Source organism: Carassius gibelio, chromosome B16 (assembly GCF_023724105.1).
Source record: "Carassius gibelio isolate Cgi1373 ecotype wild population from Czech Republic chromosome B16, carGib1.2-hapl.c, whole genome shotgun sequence".
NCBI classification, from domain to species: Eukaryota; Metazoa; Chordata; class Actinopteri; order Cypriniformes; family Cyprinidae; genus Carassius; species Carassius gibelio.
In genome coordinates, this window is record NC_068411.1 from 23,013,007 (window position 1) to 23,032,266 (window position 19,260).

The 19,260-nt window shown below is 40.0% G+C and overlaps 1 protein-coding gene across 14 annotated transcripts in view; it reads right to left on the reverse strand.

Annotated features, from left to right (window-relative positions):
- LOC127974396 (receptor-type tyrosine-protein phosphatase U) overlaps positions 1-19,260 on the reverse strand; it is a 205,884-nt gene that overhangs the window by 56,619 nt on the left and 130,005 nt on the right. For all 14 annotated transcript variants that reach the window (XM_052577622.1, XM_052577616.1, XM_052577615.1 and 11 more), the window contains exons 6-10: positions 16,002-16,176; positions 12,256-12,549; positions 6,401-6,718; positions 3,954-4,063; positions 1,056-1,257 (exon numbers count right to left, since the gene is read on the reverse strand). In XM_052577622.1, the coding sequence (XP_052433582.1) occupies positions 1,056-1,257; positions 3,954-4,063; positions 6,401-6,718; positions 12,256-12,549; positions 16,002-16,176 (1,099 nt within the window). The remainder of the gene's footprint in view (positions 1-1,055; positions 1,258-3,953; positions 4,064-6,400; positions 6,719-12,255; positions 12,550-16,001; positions 16,177-19,260) is intronic.

A 19,260-nucleotide genomic window follows, 5' to 3' on the forward strand; every position in this document is an offset into this window, starting at 1 on the left:
TTGCAGATTAATGGGCCTTGCCTACCACCACACGAAATCCTCTTATTGGATTTTGTGTTTCCGTCACATCGCTGCCGTCAAAAAAACAGAAGTTCTCCATCATGCCATTGGAGAAATCGCTGGATTTAACGCACATCGCTTCGCATCAGTCCAGTGTTGATGAATCCTGATTTGGCATCAGCTGCATCTGGTTGACAGCAGCATATGGTGCTGTTTTGTAAGGCGGGCTGGTTTTGGAATGGTGAGGATGACAGTGATGTCAGTTCTCTTTGAGGCGAGGGGAAACGTGTAATGTTCTTGAAGGGCCTGTTGGGTTCTGAGCATCTGCTGTGATTCAGTTTCACCATCACTTCCTCAGATCCACTCGGGAATACATAATGGCTCTTTCGCAGTGATATGGGTTTACACACACATGCTTCAGAGATCAATAGCGCACCTGAAGCACAGGATGATGAACCGGAAACTCTGGAGTTCCGCATTTTTCCTTTTCTGTGAAATCAGTTTTTGTTTCACTTTGTTCCTGACTATTGAACCGCCAACGCAATGCATTTCTGTACCTCAGACATCTCCCGAATGATCTGAGGCAGTTCAATCAACAGTTTATAGATCTCACCTGGTACATCTGAAGGTGCACGGAAACACTCACACACATGCCCGTACATTTCGCATCACCGGAGAAGAACGAGTTGAAGTCCTTTAATGCAAAACAAAAGCAACTTCTGTGTTTTCACATTTCTTCATATAAAAACTCCTTCCATGAAATTACAGCACCTGCTCTGAGTCTGAGGTTATTTATTGCTTGTTCACAGCAAATGAACAGATGTAAAGGTCAGTGTCGACCCATCAGACAAGGAGAGGAGAACATAAGTGATCAAATTAACTCAGTTTGTACTAATGCATTTGTACCTGTGATGCAGATACAGTATGCACATTTAAAAAAAAATAAATAAATAATCATAGCCTAGGCGAGTAAAATCCCTTTTGGGACAGATTGGTAGTGGAAGCGCTCTGTTTACCACACAGACTCACTCTAAAACAACCTTACACACACTTACCAGAGATGTTGGTGGTGATCTCCGTGAGCGCTGTTTGGCCGAAGCCTTTGGCGGTGCGCGCCCGCACAGAGATCAGGTAGGTGGTGCCAGGATGCAGGTTGGAGAACATATGGTAAGTCTCGTTCCTCAGTTTGGAAACGGTGCGCCTCGGGCCTGGAACGTTGATCCCGGGGTCGGATGATTCAATGCTCTGGTAGCTGATCTGTAATTGCACATATTAAAACCATTTAAATGAATCATATTTTCATTAAATCGCTGTTGTTCTGGAAGCAAACATGCAATGACTCAGTGTGTGGTAGCTCAGATCAAACAATGCTTTACAAAAGTTTACTAACCCTGACATCCCTAGTCAGAGTGGGTTGAAAATGATTCATATATGAAATCAAACATTTACTGTATAAACGCTAAGTGGGAGCCTACTCATAAATACCAGCGGGAAGCTAGTGGGCATGTTAGACTATCATCTTTACAGAAAAGAATTCCGTGATGGTATCACATGACAGCCCTCACAATCTCTGCTCCTGTCATCGTGTTGCCTGTCATCACACAAAAGCTTTGGCTTCTTTTGAAACAATTTCCGTTGGAAACCTAAGCTATTCAACATCCTCTTGTTTACAGAATATATGTATGATGTATAAAGCAATTTTAAGAGTAATTTAAAATCCAATTAAATTGAAGATTCCGGGTCACATGTAGTCTTGATTCATTTCCAGATAGATAGATGACACAAGCCTGACATACTTTGGGATCACAAACGTGCAGAGCCTTAGAACATTAGCGGCCTAGCATTAGCGTGTTTACTGCAGTGTGCTTCTGGAACTTAGAAGACATTTGCTGCACCTGTACCTGGTCTCTTTTAAGATATGAGGCATTAAGGATAGTGATGGGGGAAGGATTGAGGGGGAACGCAGTGCCCTGTGAGTCTTTTGTCGATGGTGCTCAGAGGAAAGTGGACAATGTGCTAATCTGAGAGAGACGAGAGCGAATTCTCCAGGCTCTGCCTCTCTCTTATTCTTTCTCGCTTCATCTCTCTGTATGTCTGAGAAGATCAGGCTGCTTGAGCCTGAAAATCTGTCCTTGCCTCCACTTTACAGGTCAAGCCTTTAAATCCCCTTTAGAAAACATCCTTGAGGCGACTTTGGTAGCTATGGCCCGAGGAGAAAAAGAAACGCATGTTATCAAGGAGAGATAACTCTGTAAGAGCAAATGGTAACGGGGGAGGCGACTGATGGACAGAGGTGGCATTCAAAAAAGCGTCGATCTCGTTTCGGGCCATGGCTGAGCCAAATGATGGATTCACAAACAAAAGCGACTTTTCCTCCTGAGGTGAGATGAGTGTTTTGGAGCGTGACAGAAGCACCGTTCTCACAACTTTTTAGTGACTGACTGAGAGCCTGAATCATGGGCGAGGAGATAGGTGACACTGGGGCAAGCAGTGCGACCGAAGAGAGAAAGGGTGTGAGAATGTTCTGGAACAGAGGAACAGAGAGACAGATGCTGGCCGTGGGAGGCCCACCACCTTTCTATTGAGCATGCTGAATCTGTGTGCGCTGAACGGAAGAATGAAGAAAGAGTTTAAAGGCTTTTATTAGACCGTTAGCTATCCTTCTTTTTGGGAAAAAGTCATAAGATTTCAATTTGCGGCAGTTCTGATCTACTAATCTCAAGAGTACAATTATACAGTGATAATAGATTTTTTTGCTAGACAAAACCACACCGTAAAAATTACTTATAGATCCCAGAAGTTAATAACATTATTATTTGGTTTGTCTTTGTTAAGTAGTGCAACAGAGCACTTTGTAAACTAAATAAATAAAAAAAAATAGAAAAACTCAAGTCATGCAAACATTAAATTATAATTAAATTATGACTTTCAAACTCATGTTGTAGTTGTATGACCCATGACCACACTTGCATGTGATAGCGGGACAAAGTAACACTTTCATATTTTTTTAGATTTTGTATCAACAGCTACTGTATAGACTGACAGACAGATTGACAGAATTACAGATAAACAGACGACAGATAGAACAGTAGACAGAACAAATGACAGACAGGACAGGACATTATTCTTTCATGGGTTGAATGTGACACTACCTCAGTAATGACTTCTTGACATCATCTCAAAAGTGTTCCAGAAGCTTCTACAGCAGTCGCATTCATAAAATTGTGTGGTGTACTGGTTTAGGCTCTGGACTGGGCAGTTGCTGATTCAATCCCTTCGAGAACTGAGCAATTATCATTGTGTCCTCCAGCAAAGCAATTAATCCCAGGTAGCTCTAGGTCAATCGTCCGGGCTCATGAGTGCGGCTGTTCAATGATGAGATCGTGGCAACTATTCAAATAAAGCAAGATTCTAAACTGGCAAAAAGTGTAGGAGACAGCATATAGAACTTAGATAGCGACATCTTTCTGTCATTTACTAACAGATGGCTGGTGCTGTAGGGACCAATTAGAGGGAGGGTTGGCCTTGGTGGCTCTTGTGTCTCTGGCAGCACACATAGTTCTAGGTCCAAATCAAGACTTCATGCATACTTTCTTCCTGTCACTGACTTGAGTTGAGAAAGAACAACGACAACAACTCAGCACTTCCGGCAACTCCAAATTATACAGGGGTGGTAAAAACACTCGCATTCCAAGGTCTTCCATATACAGCAAACTGTCAGTCAGTTCTGTGTGCACACGCGTGCGTGGGATCATATGTTAGCGGCACTTTCATAAATAATTTAAACTGGCAGTCCAATTTTAACACACAGTGGGAAGTTTTGTCTTTCAAGGATTGTGGATCATCGATATTTCACCTGGTAAAAACGCTGACTCGTCAGAGCCAATCTCTGCGGATTCAGACAGCTTGGGAGAAATGGATATGAGTGCGGTAAAGAGCAGGAAAACACATACCTCATACTGTGTGATGAGACCGTTGGGTTCCACCGGCTCCTCCCACTTAAGGAAGATCATATCTTCCAGCGGAGTGAAGGTAAGAGACTCAGGAGCAATGCCTCCGGGAACTGTGGGAAACCAGAGAAGCCACTGGTCACGAATGAAGAAACGGAAAGATCCTACACTGTCAGACTGGTAATTTCACAACCATTTACTCAAAGTGAGAGGGTTAATCGCTTAAAGTCCCCCAAAGGTCAACTCTAATATCCTCATTACAGCTGTTGTCATTATGAATGTCTTAAGCAGGCCTTTTATGTTATGAACACAGATTCATCCATTATAACTGATATAAGTGCTTCAGTACTAGTCACTTGAAAATGTTATAAGAGATCTGCTGTCAAGATTTGATGGAATGTGGTGGTCTGGGAATCCCGCTATGATGTGATTAAAAATATACTAAAATGACTAAAATGTTAAGTAAATTTAAAATGAAACTGAAAATCTAAAAGCAAATTTAAATATGAATTAATACTATAACTGCATATAAATAACAAAAAATAATCAAGGTGGGAAAAAAAAAAACTCCAAATGCATCAAAATGATATCATAAATATGGTAATGACTCATGATTTGTTCCCTGTTAACTTTGTGTTATTTCAGTCTTTATTTACAGAAACCTCAGCACTCTACTGTAGCTCTGACATATAATTAGCTCTTCTGCATATTCAAATGTTGCTGTATTGCGATGGGTTACAAAACAATTGAGAACCAATGGCCTTTGTCCTCCTCACACAGCATATTTGAATGAAATTTGAGAGCTACTCATAAAAATATAAATTTCATGTCTTTTTGTCACACAAAAAAAATTACATAGCTTCAGAATAATTGTACATGAGTCATACCGACCGCTTTTGAGTTTTGTCTTTTTGGAGCTTGACAGCCCTACATGCTTTCAAATGCATAGAAGAAAGAAAAATGAGTTTTGTTAAAAACCTTTTTTACTTTTTGAATTCACCACAAAGGCCATTCTGCTTAATTAGCTTCATCAGTTAGGTTTGGAAATAAACAGGAAAAGTACACTGATCAATCAACCACACCAGCATGAAAGCAGCCTTTACCAGCCTGGAAACTCATGCTGGTCGAAGCTGGACTTCTCAGCAGGAAATACAAAGCCTGTGCGACAGAAAGAAAGGGCAACACTTGCAGCTGATGACACGGCTTTTTGTGGCTGATTAATATTAACACGGGTTCATTAACAGACATAAACGCTAGCAGAAAGAATGCGGAGGAAGTGGAAATGGTGCTAGAGAGACAGATGATGCCCTGAGCTCTTACACACTGCAGCAGTAACACATCAGCAGATGTTTTTACAGCCATTTGTGCTCTGTCACTGAGCCATCCTCGTTAGCCGATGGGTATGTGCACAGCGTGTGTGCGCAGGGTGATAGTTGGTGAGGCAGAGATAGCTGGTAGCAAAAATAACACGCTCACTCAGATTGAGTCAAAATCGCTGACTCTTTCACTTTTTCTTGTGACAGGCCATGAAAGAAAAGAATTGCTGATTGAAGCTTCAGAGGGGTGTTGATAATTGAGCACTCCCTTTCCTCCCTCTCTTTTTCTCTCTTATTTCATCATACTTCCTGTCTAGGTGAAACTCTAGTGTTTCAAATTTTTCCCAGTAAATTATTTTGTCCTTTGGGTAGAATTTTTACAGCCCAAGCCAGCTTGACAGTGCACAGAAAGCGACATAAAAAAATCTTCCCTGACCTCCTCATGCTCAGCTACCTGGAGAAAATAATTTAAAATGAATTTCAAATCCATTTGGGTCTTTATGATTGTGATGTTGAACAGATTTAAGAGAAAAATGTGTATTCAGAAGTATAAATGAATGAAAACTTCAATGAATACTTCAACCCTATAGAAACAACTTGACAACTTTGTCAACTCATTATTTAATTCAATTTTATTTGTAAAGCACTTTTTATGATACAAATCGTTGAAAGGAACTTTACAGAAAATTAAGTTTCTACAATATTTAGTAGTAGCTTCTCAGTAGGTTATAGCAGAAATGTATGGAAAAATAATTTAAAGACGTATTTATGTGTTAATACCTCTTTTCCCTTTCTTTCTTTTTCCATCCATCCATCCATCTTTTTTTTTCATCCAATAATCCATTCATCTTTTATCATCCATCCACCAATCTATCCATTCTTTCTTTCTGTTAAATGTTTGATTATTTACTCCAAAATAGGCTTTCAATCATTATCTTTTGAATCACTTATTCATTTTAAAGCCTCATTACTGTAAATGGACTTGGGAAATTTCCATTTGTAAATATTGTTAAAAAGTAATATATTTATACTTGCTAGACACCACACCACCACCACTAACCCAGACACCACAGCAGTAGAAATAAAACAAATGACATAGACATATTAATATTCATTGAAAGCTCTGCTACTTACTGTCCTCCTCAGTTTGAAACATGACCTCCTTCCCTTCCTTCTTGCCCTCTGTGTTGGCGAGTGCCAAGCGTATTTGGATGGTGTGAAAAGGAGGCAGATCTCTGAGGGTGAAGCGTGAAGTGTTGTGCTCCACAGCCAGGCATTCTCTCACCGTGGTGTTGTGCCCACCGCCACCCCCTGCGGTCGTGTAGCGGTAACACAAGGAGACTGAGTACGTGTGGCAGCGGGTCAGGTTGAAGGCCGGCGTCTCCCACTGCAAGGTCAGCTGGCGGGACTGGATCTCTAAAGCTCGAAGACCACGCAGTGCCCGCATGGGCTCTATTGGAATAGAAAACGGTGAAACATTTTGTTAACATAAGCCAAAAATGCAGGGAATCTGCACGTGGACATCACCAGGTCACCAGACTTCTCGCCTACCACACCCACTACAGGTAGGAGGTGCCACCACGGTCAAAAAGGTTGACGCACCACCTGCTAATGAGGACACAACTCATGCCAAATTAAGTTAATTAATTCCACAGTCTGCAGGTTGTGCTCTCTCTCCCGCCATTTGCTACCTCCGTGTCGCTAAGCATATCGGTTATCTGCCTGCACCTCGTCCAGGGGCCACGAGCCCCGTTCAAGGACACTCAGCTCTTGCCAGTTACGGTTAGTGCAAGGTCGTTGCGTTAGGCCAACTATTTTTGGCATAACTCACATCTGTGTTCGTACTTTCTTATTTACCGGGGGCAGAAAGTTCAGCAACCACCTTTGGCATATGTGATATAAAGAGACAGAGGAAGCTACTGTCTGTAGGGCACAGAGCAACCTTAGTCTTTCTCACAGCGAGGGAGGGTGAACCAAGGACATCCAGCCATACTATCAATGAGCACATTTGTCACGGTCCATTATTAAGACAATCAATGCATTTTGGTCAAATATATCTCCACATAATGTATTGTATTTCTTTGTTCTTTTAATGGGACCTGATGACTAATGGACCCAAGTGGGAAGGTACAACAAAGGGGATGTGAAGTGTGCACTTCCTGTTAAAAGTATGAGGTCACGGCTCAAGGTCTTTATTGTTCCTCTCAAACCGACTCTCAGGAAGACATGCTCTTAAGAATTAGGATTACTACTAAAGGTAAGGTGAGGTAGCTAATGCACCAAAACCACGAGGACAGTGAATTAGAGGAAAAGCATTTCGTCTTGAAGTCCTCTGAGGAGAACGTGCATGGATCGCAGAATACTAATTCAGCACTTCCCCTGCAGAAATGCACTCGTAACATTAAGCTCCGTTAATCCTGAAATATCTCACACATCAGAGAGTTTTCGCCCCATCTCTCTACACATTTCCTTAAGGTTTAGATTTAGATTTACATTTCGTTTCATTTGTAGATTTACATTTAGATTAACTTCCAGCGCGATTGGATTTCTTATCAACAGAAGCACTTAGTGGACCTGAAAATGACACGAATGAGGGATGTTCGTCTCCTAAAATACACATTGAATGTCAAAAGGTCCCATTTGCCTCCACAGGAAATGCCACCAAAACAGAGTGATGATCGTCTTAATGGAACTATTGATTGTTAGTTAAAAGCAAACTAATGCGATGCTGTTGGTTAGTGTCGTCTTTAAAACAATCTAAGAGTCTACACTGTGCTCTTTGAGGAGCTCAAAAGGGCCTTTTGTGTCACCCTACTTCCCTTAACCTAGTTCGAAGGCTTTGTCTGGATGCCAAGAGCAGCCCTTCTAGCACCCACTCCTTGGCTCCCGTCTAAGATGGGACTGAACCCAGAGAGAGCAGCCAGGACCCTGGGGCAGCATGTCAATTCCTCACGGGCAGCTGGAAGTCCAAAACAAGACCTGTTTCTGTCCTATTACTCTAGATAATGTTGATACATGAGGTAGTCCTGAGAGAACTAAGGTTATACAGTGAACTAATGGGCGTGAAGTTCTGTTCGTTGGCTTGTAACAAGAATGAAAAAGAATGAGAAACATGATTCTGTGATATTCGGGGTAAAATCATTTATATTGAGATGGATGGGAGTGGGTTTAATCAAATGTACATAACAGCATTCGTATTTGATGTTAAATTATGGGAATAAAAATTGTGAAATGAATAAGCTGCTATATGTTATTCTCAATAAAGACATTTGTTAAAGGGATAGTTCACGCATAAATGATTTGCATCACTTGTGCAGTCGTACAATATTGTGAAATATTATAATAATTTAAAATAACTATTCTATTTTAATACATTTTAGATAGTCATTTATTAATGTAATGACAAGCTGGCTACAGGAACCCTTCTTTCAATCTTTAGGGGTCACATGATCCTTCAGAAAACAATGTATTATGTTGATTTGGTGCTCAAGAAATAATTCTAACTACTATCAATGTTAAAAACAATTGAGCTGCATATTTTTGTACATTTACTTTTTTCAGGATATTTTGATATACAGAAAGTTAAAAAGAACTGTGTAATAATAAAAACTCAATAATCATCGGGAAGGAGGCGGGAACCGGCGCACAATCAAAATGAAACTTTAATAATCCCAAAATAAACAAAACAGCGCATCAGCCCCTCACGGACGACTGATGCGCGCAAATAAAAACCAAAACATAAAATAAGGCCCAGGCCTGGTCCTCTCTCGTCCTTAACGGTCGTCGCTCCAGTTTTATATCCTTCCTTCTCCTACGTGGGACTCGAGACCGGCGGTGGGTCGCAAGTGTAGCTCATCTCCAATCACTACACCTGGCCTCACTCCTCGTTCCCAGGCCTCTCGGTCCCGCCCCACTAGTCACAAACTGCATTTATTTGAAATAATAATTAGCAACATTAGAAATGTCTTTACTGTCCTTTTTGATCAATTAAAAAATGTCCCCAATTTTGTGAAACATAATGTTTATAGTGAAAAATGGTTGTCAAGCTCCAGAAGGAACTATAAACCATAAAAATGTCATAAAAGGATTCCCGCCTCATGCAGAATATTCAAGGTTTTCTGAAGTCATACAATAGTTTTGTGTGAGGAACAGATTGAAATTTTTTACTGAAATTTTTACCTTACTCAACCATAACAGATTTCAAACTTGATGCTGTCTTTCGGCCTGTTCGCACACAAAACTCCATTCAGAAAACATATACAGCAAAATACAAAATGCTTTTATTGTGCTTTTGTCCCTTTTGGGGATTTTTGCAGCACTCCACATTATCAAGTTTCATTGCAGCACGCTGTATTTCACCTTATTTCATGCAAGAAAGAAAATCAAACATGTTTGGGATCTCACAAGGACGAGTAAATAATGAGAAAACATGCATTTTTGGCTTTCTTCTGCAGAACACAAAAGATGGTGTTTTAGGAAAAATGTGGCAACTCTTTTTGGCCATTTAATAAAAGACTGACTTTCAATCAATTGATAAAATAAAATTGTCTTTAGCATTTGGCAAAAGAAACAGTCATACAAGTTTGGAATGTCACAAAGGTGAGTGAAATATTTTTTTTGCATTTCTTGGGTCCACTGTACCTTTAAGTGATTACAATCCGGAGTATAACTCACTCCAATGAACACCTAAAGAGACCCAGCAGCAGGTGGAGGTCCATCTGTGAACCAGTCTGTGGCAGAAGTACAATGTTTGTCCCATTCTTCCATCTATTTCCCCTTTCTAATCTCCCTCTCCTCTGAGGAACATTCCTTCACATCACATCCTGCTCCTAATCACAACAACGCCTCATCAAGCACACCTGGCTGTGTTCAGCGAAATGTCCATCGGTTCCCTGGCTGTGCCCACAGGACTGTGCCTGCTTTCATCATTTTTATGTAGGTCACTACCTAGAGCCTCGCACCAGGATGCAATCTTCAGCTGCGGCCAGAAACAACCTAGTCATCTCATCATTCATTTCACTTTCTTCCAGTTTTTTGGCGGAGAAGTCACCCAAGGTCCAGGAAGTATCTACCGTTCTTGCAGTGAAACACAAAATAAAAATAAGCTGCTAGGAGAGAGAAACCATATAAGGGGAGCCTAACTACACAGAAAAACTAACAAGGGATATCAACAGGGAAGATTGTCAGCATGAGGTCTGTACACAGGAGGTAATGGCATCCCCGGATGGAGGACATTTTGTGTGGCTCATACGGAGCCAGAGAAGATGATTACAGTCACCTTTGAAATGGAGGAGGTGGATTCACCTGCTGGATGAAGACAGATGAGCTGACACTTCTCTCTGTCCAAAAAGCGAACAAAAGAATCAGGGAGAAAATGTAATGAAATAAATATCTTCTTTTCTGTTCCACAGAAGAAAAACAAGTAATTCAGGTATGGAATGGCATGAGGGTGAGTAAATGATGACAGAATGTCCAATTATGGATGAACTATCCCTTTAAGTGAAGCATACTTGAAAGCTCCACGGCCGGACCTCTGAAGAATAAATTGTCCCTTCCTTGATAGCTTTTAGTAGAGAACCATAAATCCATCAAATTCAGTAAAAGATTACATTTTGAATAAAAACTATTGAAGACGATGTTAAAAAACAAACATCTTGTCCTGGAGCGGTGGCTAAGCCTAATATTTTTTTGCGACCGAGCTCTCTGGAGACTAATCTGAATATCGAGTCACATGACTGTAAACGCCAACCCCCTTTCAACCGTGATTAATAAGTCAGCACTGCGAACGTACCAGCTCATGCGTGTGTGAGAGCAATGCTGTCAAACAAATCAAAACTTCATAGCCTCTGACACAACATGGCGTTCCCACTAGCACACTCCTCCTAGCACTCAATTATATCTACGACTTCTATTCAGTAGACGGCAGAAGAATACACAGGAGATTTGAACACGAGCGGCGTACGGAAAACCTCATTTTACTTCCAATCCCACTGATGTGATTCTATTGAGTCAAAATTACATCTTCAACAGTTCGGCAAATATGACAGCAGCTTAAACAGCCCCAATATTCATGTGCAGCGAGGCACCGCTGGGAATATGATGCAAATACTCCATTTAAAGAAGAATTCCAATCTAGACTTAATGTGGAAGTGGAAATGGAAACAGTAGGAAATATTTAGCGTGAACGTCTGCCCCTCATTTTCTCCGCCTTTCTTTTAGAGACAAAAGCTGTTTAAGACAAAAAAACGTGTCTGGAAGTGACTCACAGACGAATCTTTCTCGCTCTGACTCTCTCGTCTTATCTGCTGATGTCTTTTTCTCCCTGCTATGTCATTCTAAAGCCTCCTGTGTTGTCATGCTTCGCCGCACTCCCTTTTTCACTCTTTTCGTCTCGTTTGCTGATGAATGGCAGGTGTCTGGTCTCAGGAACAAGCTGGGAATGATTGTGATGTGTCATTTAAAAATGGCAGCCAGTAGTTTGTGTAATAGCATGTGTGTTTTGGAAGAGGATGTGATGTAAAGTGGTGACCATTACTATGTTGACCAGGTCTGGGTCCAATCCTCAACCTGCATTTTCACTCTTGTTTTCACTCAGATAAAAGCAGGATCAATCTTCCTAATCACACCCTTTCCGGGACTGAAACAGCTGGATGTGGTGGAGACTCTCATTTGCAGGTAGAACCATGCATTACCGCCCCCTCGCTGTTTGTTTTGACGGGCACAAGAAGGCGCCACAGGAGAGATGCCCGCAGTTTCGGTTCAGAAAATGTAAGTTCCAATTAATCATCCACTTCTTCAGAAATAGGTATATTTTATGAACAAGCATTGAAGACTTGACCAAATTCGCATGCTGTTCATTAATGGTGCATTTTTTTTTAATCTAAACTCAGTAATCTAAACTTTCAATAAAAAATTCTCATCCAACATCAAAATATGACAGGAATTTTCAATGGACTTCATAATGCATGTGAGATTCTCTGGTCACTCACCTGCACATTTAGTTCTGCTGATGAGGGGTGGTCCTGGTGGCCCCGTCCCACCCTCGCCCGGCCGGGTGAGCAGCACACTGATATGGTACTCTGTATCTGGATCCAGGTGCCAGAGCTTATAGGTAACCATGTTAACTCCAAGGATCTCTGACCAAGGTGCCTGGCTGGCCCGATATTCAATCTCCCGACGGATGATGGGGCCATCGCCCAGAATGGAGTTGGTGTTTAGTTGAATGATCAAATACGTGGAGCCCGCTCTCAAAAGCTGGGGTGGAGCAATGGGAGATGGAGGAACTGTGACGGGGACAGAAAAGAGATGATGGTAAAAATCTATTTGAAAACATGTAAATACTTAAGCCCTTTTCAAGCAGCCCCCAGGAGAAATATGTGAAAACCTTTCATTTACTCTAACCTGAATCTGTCCGGTCTCTTTTACGCAGTTTTTAAGCTTATCTTGAACAAACACTACTGACATGAGGTGAAGGAACATTTGCAGTTCAAACTGTACAACTCAAAAACACAAGGGTTAAAATACCAATCTGGCCATGCACATTAAATCGCCAATAGCTGGTTCTTTCAAGTCCTCGAGGGAGATCTATAAGTAAAGCAACAGATGTGCAAGTCTGTAGACTGTGGAAGAACCTCAGATACAAGGTCATGCTATTTAGCATGAGCTTTTTATATCAAGGCCCCTGAGGTACTCAGCGGGCAGCTACACAGTGGCAACAATCTCCCATTTGATTTGCAAGGTATGTCGTTTTTTACATATTTATTTAAACCATGACTGGAACTTCAAAGGGTCTTGAGTTATCAAACAATTAGTGAAAGTAATTGATTTCTGAAGGATGGAAGCAAGGGTCCAACGGGTGCAAAGATATCTGCGCTGATTTTCCCATGACTAATCTTCAGGTCTGCTGTGTCTGCAAGCTTTCTCTCTCAGGGCCGGCTGCAGATGGCAAATATCCAGCTAGGGACAGAGAAAGCCTCTTCTGAGAGGGATATGAGATGGCAGGGAATAATAAAGCTCATCTTTTCTGTCAGAGAAAGGCTCTGAGAATAATATAAAGTCAACTTAGACTCCGCTTTCATATGCGAAGAGACATAAAAACAGGCCGTCTCTGCGATTCTCCCTCTATCCAGCATTGGTTGGGGCAGATGATTAATTTCACCCCGAGAAAGCTTCTTTCGGCAGAGTAGAGTTCAGTGTTACTGTGAAAAACAGATCTGAACCTTGCTGACTGACAGAACAATTCTCATTAGCCCTCCGGCTCCTCTGCATTAGCCCTGTTGCTGTGTAATCTATGGGCCCATTGAGAAACAGTGAGTTGTGAAATGAGTTGATCAAGCTAATTAAAGGACTGATTAGCCTCTCGTTAGCGGGGGCAAGCGTGGGAGGGCAGTTTGGAAAAGACAAGGAGAAGATCAGAGCGAAGGGAAGGGAAAACTAAGGTGAATGTAATGAGATTGCGTCAATGCTGCCGTGCTAGCATGTGGGCCTATAGCTTTATGGACTCGTCTGGTGGGGCCAATCTGCCGTGCTTAACTGAGATGCAGTAATGCATTTTAAATAGGACCTACTGTCGAAGTAAAAGCCATCAGGAAGCAATGCCAATAACATGCTGCAAAGGGAATGCAGCTATAGTCTGAAATGGCTTTAAAGCTCTCTAACACAGAGGCACAGATGCAAGCGGGTCTCATTATAAGTTGTGCTTCATATTGCGATGTTCCCAAGTGGATTATGCCTACGGCTTTGGTAAAAATATAATGATGAAGTTGTAATGAGTCAGTGTGACAAGTGCTACAAGAGCAAGTGCTTTGTATCGAGCACTTTCCTGAACATTTGATTAGTCATTCCCCTAGAAACACTGCATGTCAAATGAGTTTTGAATTTGAAGACAAGATCTAGAGAACATTAACGATTTTACCCCTGAATATAGTTACATTTAAGGCATTTAGCAGGTGTTCTTATCCAATTGATTTAGCAAGAAATCCATGCAAATTAGAAGGTTATCTGCTGGGGAAAGTATTGCTACCTATATAACAAGGGTGTGTTCGCTTAGAGAGAAAAATTTGGATTGCAACCAAACCAAACAACAAAGATATTTTATATGTTTTTCAATACCCCCCCCATTCACAATCTTTTTGAAAATTCTGTGTCAAATTGTGCCTTATAAATGAATCAGTGGTAAAATGAAGTGAACAAAAGGCTGAGTTCTTACTGATGTCGTCTGAATCCTTATTAAAGAATACAGTATGTTTATTTAAAGAAACAGAAGGAAGGTAATGCAAATACTGTTTTTCCACAACTTGACACTGCACAACATCTTGTTGTCTTCAGAGCCATCTATATAGTTTAGTTTCTGCATAGAACTGCACATTAGTCTCTCTCGTAAAACTACATGTGTGAATTAGTGGGTGGAGCTAAAAATACATTAATTTCTATCTTCTTCTGCGGAGGTGGTGCTTATCCACACGCTTACATAAGTAGAACATCCTAAAAGCTATCTTTTTGGTAGACTGCCTTCAATATTAGCTGTTTTTAGTTAAATTTAAATTAAACAAAACAAAAGTGATAATGCACATATTCTACATTCACAACTGGTAAAAAAAACAAACAAAGCAAACTACTTTTGGGTCATGTCTGAATCAAGAAGAATTTGTAAAGACTCCACTATTTTATTCTGTGATTTGGATGTGAAGAAAGCAAAGTGCTCAGCCTTGCTATAGGGGCTTCAGGGTTAAATAATAAACAGTGTGAGAGAGTACAAATAACTGAATAGCTATTTGTAGGGTATTACCTGTGATTTTCCATTTCTGGTTTGTTACAACTGTATTTAAGGAAAACAACCTGAAGGTTGATAATGCTGTTCTTCTGGGTCACATTGTGGAATCCAGCAAAGCTATATTTCTAAACTCTCCGTAATCCGTGCTGCTACATCTATCAACAGGATTAGCATGGTGCTGTCTCATAACCTCTCTCAGTATGCCTTGAGGACAGATGCTGAATAACCCACGTAGCTCCATCCATCCCTATCCTTATTCCACCCATGACTTCTCCTTTTGCTTAGGGGATATCAGTCTGACCTGGGTTTACAGGTGAACACAGAAAGCTGCCACTCCAGGCTGATGGGCAGGTGTCAACTTATATGGTTGAAATGAATATATAAAAAAATGTTTTATATATATATATTTTATATATATATATTTTTTTTTAATAAATGTTAAATATGTTTTGTGGGGAGGTTTAATTGGGTCAGGTTGTCAAGCTCAAAAAAATAAAATAATAATTATATATATATGGAAAAAAAAAATATATTTTATATATTATATATAAAAAAAAAAAAAAAAAATATATATATATATATATATATATTTTTTTTTTTCTTTCATTATTATTCATGTACTGAACAAACATAAATTACAGCATGGAGGTTTGTAATTAATTACAGCAAGTTTGAGTAAATTAATTCAGAATAATCGTTTTTGGGTACCCATTTAAGCTTTCCTAAATACCAACTGCCAACTGTCTGCTACTACAACAGTCCACACCTACTGTACATCCTACTTACTAAACTGGCAATTTCAGGACAAAAGAGCATAAGATGTGAGAATGCAAGGCTATAATGAAAACAGGATACAATGACATGGATTTAGCCAGAATTTCATTATCTTCTGATGTGCACATTATAGGCAGTTAAACGAAGACTGAAAGGACAAAAGAAGGGGGAAAAAAACAAGCTCTTCACCTTTGACAATGAGTTCACCAAAGTTGGAGACACCGGAGCCTCTGGGGGACTGTGTGACGCAGCGGTAGAGGTCCTGCTCTGGCTTCTGGACGTCCTCCAGTTGAAAGGACACTGAGAAGCGGTTGCGGCCCAAGTGCTTGACAGAACCACCTGAAGACACTTCACCCTTGTGCCGCTAGAAATAAGAAAAACAAGAAAATACTACAGCCTAGTCACCAAACACATGCTACCAAGTGCTTCAATAAACACTGAATGAGCAATGCACTTTTCTGGAGGCTAGTTGTAGCGACAACAGAACTTCTGAAGGTATAGAGCCATTTGAAATTAAGCTCAGGACACAAAATGCTCAGCCAAAACAACACTAAACTGCATTTGACCAATTATATTACTTCTCGATGATGAAGTTATCAATTATGCGATTTATGTATACTTTTATGTATTATGTATATACACAAATATATCATAAGTGACAGGATGTCAAGTTGCAAAAAGCAAAAAAATATAATAACATAATAGTAGTTCATATAACTGGTTATTGTAACATTTTCAGTTAACATTTCATTTAGTAATAATTTTTTGGAGCTTGACAGCAGACAAAATGTTTGATTAATAAAATAAAATAAAATAAAATAAGGTTGAATACCAGAATTACTCAAAATGAAATACAAAATAAGCTAAAATTAATTTGAAATAATTTGAAATATGAATGAATATATAAATAACTCTACAATAACTGCTCAGTAATCACTTTCATTATACGGAATTGAAATGTTTGCATTTAAAATCTGACTAAATAAACATTTAATTTACTACTTTAAGTGCAAGTATGCAAGTCCATTCAGATAAATCATAGTGAATATCTTTGGTTTATTTCGAAAGAGCCATAAAATGTTGGACACCAAAGTATGATTTGTCTGTATAAGGGCCCAAAATGAATAAGTCTTGAAAGTCTCGCTCGTCACGGAGTATCAGGAATTGCTACGTGGAGCTTTGTGAGGCACCAGACATGTCTTTCACACAAAACCCCACTTGATAACAGCAAGCTTTCACTGCGGCTCAGGTAATTTAAGCGAGACAGTGGTGTGAATAGCACCCATCCAAGATGTCAACGCATTCCCTCTTTCTCCTCTCTGAATACCAAGGACACAAAATGAGCACCGAGAGTGCACTCATACTAACAAAAAGCACTTGGAGGTCTGCGGCTGGTACACAACTATGTGTGTTTGTTTATTATAGGGCTGCTAAAGTGTTTAGGCTTTCAATGTGGTTCAAGACCACACAAACCAGACCTGAATGCAGGGGTAAATGTGTGGGCAATGGCTGCAAATTTGAGGTTTGCATAAAACAAAGCCAAACGTACAATCTTCTGGCTTTGAGAGCCACTCGGTCTTTATTCAACCTGGCAATCACATTCAGTGAACTGCCAGACAGGCAAACATGTAGGATAAACATAAGAGAACTGTTTTGGACTAAACGTGCTACACATTACTGATGCATTTGACCCATGCACTTGTATATAATATATAAAATGTAATTATTTATGCACTACCACTTTACAAAAGTTTAAAGGTTTGTAAGATTTGAATGTTTTTGAAAGACGTCTCTTAATGCTCACCAAAACTGCATTTATTAAATCAAAAATAAATAAAACTAACTTAACTATTAATTTTACATATATTTTAAAATATAATTATGCTGATTTCGGGTTTAAGATATAGTTCTTATAAATGTTGAAGACAATTGTGCTGTTTGATATTTTTGTGGAAATTTTCTTTGATTCATATACAGTATTGTTCAAAATAATAGCAGTACAATGTGACTAACCAGAATAATCAAGGTTTTTCGTATATTTTTTTATTGCTACGTGGCAAACAAGTTACCAGTAGGTTCAGTAGATTCTCAGAAAACAAATGAGACCCAGCATTCATGATATGCACGCTCTTAAGGCTGTGCAATTGGGCAATTAGTTGAATTAGTTGAAAGGGGTGTGTTCAAAAAAATAGCAGTGTGGCATTCAATCACTGAGGTCATCAATTTTGTGAAGAAACAGGTGTGAATCAGGTGGCCCCTATTTAAGGATGAAGCCAACACTTGTTGAACATGCATTTGAAAGCTGAGGAAAATGGGTCGTTCAAGACATTGTTCAGAAGAACAGCGTACTTTGATTAAAAAGTTGATTAGAGAGGGGAAAACCTATAAAGAGGTGCAAAAAATGATAGGCTGTTCAGCTAAAATGATCTCCAATGCCTTAAAATGGAGAGCAAAACCAGAGAGACGTGGAAGAAAACGGAAGACAACCATCAAAATGGATAGAAGAATAACCAGAATGGCAAAGGCTCAGCCAATGATCACCTCCAGGATGATCAAAGACAGTCTGGAGTTACCTGTAAGTACTGTGACAGTTAGAAGACGTCTGTGTGAAGCTAATCTATTTTCAAGAATCCCCCGCAAAGTCCCTCTGTTAAAAAAAAGGCATGTGCAGAAGAGGTTACAATTTGCCAAAGAACACATCAACTGGCCTAAAGAGAAATGGAGGAACATTTTGTGGACTGATGAGAGTAAAATTGTTCTTTTTGGGTCCAAGGGCCACAGGCAGTTTGTGAGACGACCCCCAAACTCTGAATTCAAGCCACAGTACACAGTGAAGACAGTGAAGCATGGAGGTGCAAGCATCATGATATGGGCATGTTTCTCCTACTATGGTGTTGGGCCTATTTATCGCATACCAGGGATCATGGATCAGTTTGCATATGTTAAAATACTTGAAGAGGTCATGTTGCCCTATGCTGAAGAGGACATGCCCTTGAAATGGTTGTTTCAACAAGACAATGACCCAAAACACACTAGTAAACGGGCAAAGTCTTGGTTCCAAACCAACAAAATTAATGTTATGGAGTGGCCAGCCCAATCTCCAGACCTTAATCCAATTGAGAACTTGTGGGGTGATATCAAAAATGCTGTTTCTGAAGCAAAACCAAGAAATGTGAATGAATTGTGGAATGTTGTTAAAGAATCATGGAGTGGAATAACAGCTGAGAGGTGCCACAAGTTGGTTGACTCCATGCCACACAGATGTCAAGCAGTTTTAAAAAACTGTGGTCATACAACTAAATATTAGTTTAGTGATTCACAGGATTGCTAAATCCCAGAAAAAAAAAATGTTTGTACAAAATAGTTTTGAGTTTGTACAGTCAAAGGTAGACACTGCTATTTTTTTGAACACACCCCTTTCAACTAATTGCCCAATTGCACAGCCTTA